Source organism: Apaloderma vittatum, unplaced genomic scaffold (genome assembly GCF_000703405.1).
Source record: "Apaloderma vittatum isolate BGI_N311 unplaced genomic scaffold, ASM70340v1 scaffold25826, whole genome shotgun sequence".
Classification (NCBI taxonomy): Eukaryota; Metazoa; Chordata; class Aves; order Trogoniformes; family Trogonidae; genus Apaloderma; species Apaloderma vittatum.
The window spans coordinates 9,625-14,561 of NW_009720441.1; the positions used below are offsets into that span (position 1 = coordinate 9,625).

The following is a 4,937-nucleotide window of genomic DNA, read 5'->3' on the forward strand; positions in this document are numbered from 1 at the left end:
ATGCTGTGCCTGGGCTTCACCTCACTGCTTGTGCTGGTGCTGGGGACCAGCTCCGGGACTGCCTTCCCCCGGGACGCCCTGAAGAAGGGCTGCAGCCTGTCCAAGTACCGGTTCCCGGTGCCCCACGAGCTGCAGGCTGTGTGGAAGCTGAAGAAGCAGTTTGTGAGTACTGCTGGCAACGGGGGGCTGTGGGCTGGCAGGGCACAAGGCAGAAAGGATGTGAGACCCTGAGTGACGAGGTGGATGTTTTCTGCAGCTGTTTAGGGATGAGGATGCATGTTTTTCAAGGGAGTTTGGGGACAAGAAGGATGCTGGGTGAAATGTCCTGGTTTCCAACCTCTCAAGGCTGCTTGAGGCTGTCAAAAGTCAAGGTGACAGTTTTTCAAACTCTCTTGTTTTACTCCTGCAGGAGGAGGACATCATGCCACTGTCAGACCACAAATGCCACACCAGGCTCTTCCATCGGAAATGGAAAGTAGCAAGCCTGTCGGTAAGAGGCAATGCTGTAAAAAGAGGGTACACATCCCCCCTCCAGGCAGAACCTCACATCCAGCTGCACCCCCAGGGCAGGTCCTCGAGATCCCTGCCCTCCAGCCTGCCACCAGCCCTGGCGCTTTGTGTCCCTAATCGGGATGCTCCCTCCCACAGGTGCTTGACCGAGTGAAGCTGGTGGAAGCCGAGCTGGACTTTGCCATCAGCATGCTGGAGCTCCCTGCTGATCCCAGGTTTGCCAAGACACGCTGGCAGCCCCTGGCCTTCCTCACTCAAGTCCAGGAGGACCTGCGAGGCTGTGTGAGTGCCCCCCTCCCAAAATCCCCAGCCCCATGCTGGCAGCAGCACCAGGAGGCACTGACAGTCCTTACGTGGCCACTTTCCCTGCAGATGGACACAGAGGCTCTTTTGCATCAGCCCTCTGGGAAAGTGAGGCACTGGCTGCACAAGCTGCAGGAGGCCAAGGAAACAGTAAGTCAGGCCAGCAGGGTGAGAGGGTTTTGGGGTGTCAGCAGCTGCACAGGGCCCGCTGCCCCCGTTCCAGGTGATAACCTGCCCCCTCTCCCCACCACAGGAGACTATCGGCTGGCCGGGGGGTCGGCTGCCTGGAGGCCTCTGCCATCCTCCACCTCTTCCAAATCCTGCACGACCTGCAGTGTGTGGCTCTCTGGGAGCAGTGCACCTAGCCCTCACCAGCCCCAAAGGATGCCCTGAGGAACAGGAAAAAGGATTTTTATTGCATTGCTGGACTGTATTTCCTATTCAAGCATTTTTTCTTATTTATGCAAGCTCAGGGAACAATTTTTTTTTCACTGTGTTTTAACTTATTGGGGTTTTATTGTGTATTTATAAATGGCTTGGGAGGAGGTAAAGGAATGTTGTTCTTGAAAGATGCTGTTCAATGGTGATAGAGGTATTCATTGGATATCTTGGGTTTGCTGGTTTTCAAACCACTGACTGTTTTTATGGAAATCTATTTTTGTACCTGCTATTTATTACAGAGTATATTATACATATTTGCCTGCATAAATTATTTTTTTACATGTTATTTAATATGAAAAATAAAACCGATACCATATATGGACAAGCTGCCATCATGTTTTTACTACGGTTTGTTTTATGCTTCAGAAGACTAAGTTATTCGGGAGGTTGAGGGAGGACATCAAGGTGAATTCTGAGAACTTTTGGAGAGGAGGAAAAGGACCCATGAGCAGATCTAAAGCTCATTCATTCTCTTATTTTCTCAGGTTGGGAAGATGGTTTTTTGGAGACAGGTTACCAGGGGAGGGGTGCTAGCAACAGCGGCCACAAGTACGGGTGATGGCCACACCTGGCATGAGCCATCACCCAAATCTGGGGACCACCCAAAGCCCAGGGGCCCAGAAGATGCAGGTTTGGGCAGGGAGGAGCGCACGGGAGCCGTCGGGTGCTTGAGGCTGAGGTAATTTCAAGGTTGCTGCTTTTAGGTGGCAGGGCTGGGGACTGAGCTGCCTCGGCACAGCCACGGCTTCCCGCAAAGGGTGCGCTGGGGAGGCGAGCCGTAAATGCTTGTCCCAAAGCGCGTCCCAGGCACTGTCCACTCGTCCTGCTCAGGCTGTGCAAGGACACTGGCCAGATGAAACCTCCTTGCTGACGGAGACGAAAAAAACACATTGTTTTCCCTTATGTTTCCAAATTATGCTTTATACTAGGGTAGCTGGGCACAGAGGTGGGGAAAGGCTGTTGCTCCTCTGTGTTTTGCAGCTGGCCTCAACCTGCTTCTGAGACACCCGCCTGAGACACCCCCAAGCACGTACATTCAAGCAGACGCCTGCACCCTTGGGCCACGTTGACTTCAACAGGGGAGGAAAGCCCACCTTGAGGGGACAGGTAAGCTCACCCTGCTGCAACCACACAAACACATGCCGCCCTGAAACCAGAAATCCTAAGCAAGAGGCATTTTTGTGCTACATGAAGCGCCTTCGCTGGGACAGGGAGAAGCTAAAGGCTGGACACTGGGCTCTTTCGGGAGCTTTAATAGACGTTATCATCCAGCCATGTCCCAGACACAGCCCATCTGCTGCCACCTAATGTCAGGAGCAACACCCAAGGCAATGAAAAGCCATCGGGAGGGAAACGTGGCAGGGTCAATGAGCTGGGAAGGGAAGCTCCTCTGGTGTGTCTGGTATCACACGGTGGCTCCTGGCTTTGGTCAAAACAAGGTGTAGCTCATCTCCCAAAACACAGGCTGCAGGAATACGTTTCCTGTCTGGCCACACGCTCCCAGGAAAACGCAGATGCCATCAGAGCCTGCTTTGGAGGGGTCTGTCCCAGTGTCCCCTCCTCCCAGCCGGGCTCGCATTTCACCCCTCAGTTTTGAAGTCTTGGGAGAAATCCCTCTTTACAGCGCCTATGTATTGGAAAAAATCTATGGGGGGAAGTTGTTTTTAAAACATTGCTGGCCAAAGCTCTATGCTGCAATATCCAAACAATACATGGATCTGAAGAGGAAAGCCTAATGAGGGCAGAAGGTGCTTATTCATCCCTCAAAACAGATGTATTTAAATTATTCCGCCCTCATTAAGCATCTACCATGTCACTGCGAAGCACAGCTGCTGTGAAACAGCACACGACACCGCCGCACTTGGGAGGAAGGTGAAGGGCTGTCTGCTCGTTCACCTCCAGGGGAGGAAATCAGCTCCATTCCCCGAGCGGTGGGCAGGGTTGCAGCACAGCTCTCCTGAGCAAAAGGCAAGGGCCAAAATCACTCCTGGGGAACAGTGTCCCTCTTTATCTCTCCTCTGGGTTCAGGAGGCATCATTTCCATCATGGTGCTCCTCGCTTCTGCGAGGGCAGGAAATAAAAGATGTGCCAATACCCTCCTGGCTCTTGCCGCATGGCTGCCTTTGGCTGTACCTCCCGTAATACGTATGGAATAAATGTGCTCTCACCTGTCAGCAGCAGCATTTTCCAGGGAAGCCTGGAACTCTGAGGAACAGGAAACTGAGCTGCTGCTGGTGTTACGGGAACACGGTATTTTCGAATATATTAGGTGCTGGTGTTCTTCATGTAATTTCTCCTCCCGTTTGGCGCTCTTTGTAATTCACAGTAATAATTTCTGTCTACCAGCAATCATACTGCGAATCATTTTGTTACGTTCCCGTGTTGGCACCTGGGAAGATCGTGTTCTGTGAGATCTGACTGCTTTCAGTTTGCTTTGACAAAAAAAGGCCGTTTGAAAAATAACCTTCACTTTGAACTGCAGATGACTTCAGCTATGCATGCACAGTGGCGTTTTCATGCAAAACCCAGCACTTTGGACTAGAGGAACAGGTCAAAAGAGAGCTGCTGGCTCCGGGGAGTCCAAACTGTGGCCTGAATTGGTAACGATGTGTCTCCTCTGCCCTCCAGAAGTCTCGTTTTTGGTGTCTCCTCTAGAGCCACGATTGAACCATTTCCTCTGGGAACTTACCCCAGCAGCTCACATACCCTGACTCTGTCCCTACGCTCACGCTCCCATAGAAGTGCTTGCAGTTGGGGCCGCGATGGCTTTCTGGCTCCAGTGAAGATGTTCTTGTCCCAGAGTATTCTTCTTTTTCATTAAAGCAATCTGATTTCTATGGTCTCCTCAGAAAGGAAGACTTGCTGCCTTGAGGCAGCAATTCTCTGTGCGTGATCGCTCCTTCCACCGCACAATCTCTGTCTCCAGTTGCTTCAGGTAACAGTCTGAAATCTTTGGGCCCAACACTGATAGACTTACAGATAAATGTAACAGCCTTTGAAAAGGAAAAAAAAATAATGTAGATTTACAAAACTGGAAGGCTGTGATTTATGCCAAACCTGGCAGAAATGGGAGAAGGCATATCCAGAAAATGTAGTAATTTAAATAACTTTGGTGTCGGCATTTAAAGGCTCAGGTCTTAAGAAATGGCTCCTTGCATCTGCTAGAGTGTGACTGTGAATCATTAAAGTAATAAGAAATTCTATGAAAGGTCTGACAAAAGGCATCGATGTCAAGACGATAATCCCATCCCTAAATGCTGGAGTGAAAAAGGATGAAGGAGAAAAGTTCAGATACGCTTTGTAAGTATTTCTCCAAGTTATTCCTGGTTCCTAGACTGCCCCTTGGTCTCTTGTCTGGGAGGATGTATCTGGGATGGGGTGGAGGCCCATGACTGTGCTTTCTGGGTGCTGCTTCAGAGCACTGTTGCCACAAGGAATCATTTTACGTAGCAGAACAGGGGTTCGCAACGCATCGGAGTGAAGGAGCTCTCAGTCCCTGTGCTGTCCATCACTCCTTCAATTTCTAAAGGCTGTTTCTCTCCCTAAAAGCTGACAAGCTGACAAGCTAAGGGCTCCGCAGATCCCTCTGTTGCAGCGTAGCTTTGCAGGTGCAAGGAAGAGAGATTAGGGGATGAACTAAAACTTTTAAGCTTTGCTTCATGAGGAGCAGGTGCTCAGGGTCT

The 4,937-nt window shown here is 50.7% G+C and overlaps 1 protein-coding gene across 1 annotated transcript; it reads left to right on the plus strand.

Moving 5' to 3' along the window:
- LOC104275149 (interferon lambda-3-like) lies at window positions 1-1,178 on the plus strand. The gene is made up of 5 exons (XM_009871021.1): window positions 1-162; window positions 413-490; window positions 649-792; window positions 883-961; window positions 1,081-1,178. Exons 1-5 carry the CDS (start codon window positions 1-3, stop codon window positions 1,176-1,178), a joined length of 561 nt encoding a protein of 186 aa, XP_009869323.1.
- Window positions 1,179-4,937: the final 3,759 nt, after the last annotated feature.

Excerpts from the sequence above, each read along its gene's own strand:
- LOC104275149 (XM_009871021.1), top strand. The coding sequence starts at position 1 with ATGCTGTGCCTGGGCTTCACCTCACTGCTTGTGCTGGTGCTGGGGACC. Across the intron at positions 491-648 it reads GGAAAGTAGCAAGCCTGTCG|GTGCTTGACCGAGTGAAGCT; the intron begins GTAAGAGGCAAT and ends TCCCTCCCACAG. Across the intron at positions 793-882 it reads AGGAGGACCTGCGAGGCTGT|ATGGACACAGAGGCTCTTTT; the intron begins GTGAGTGCCCCC and ends CTTTCCCTGCAG.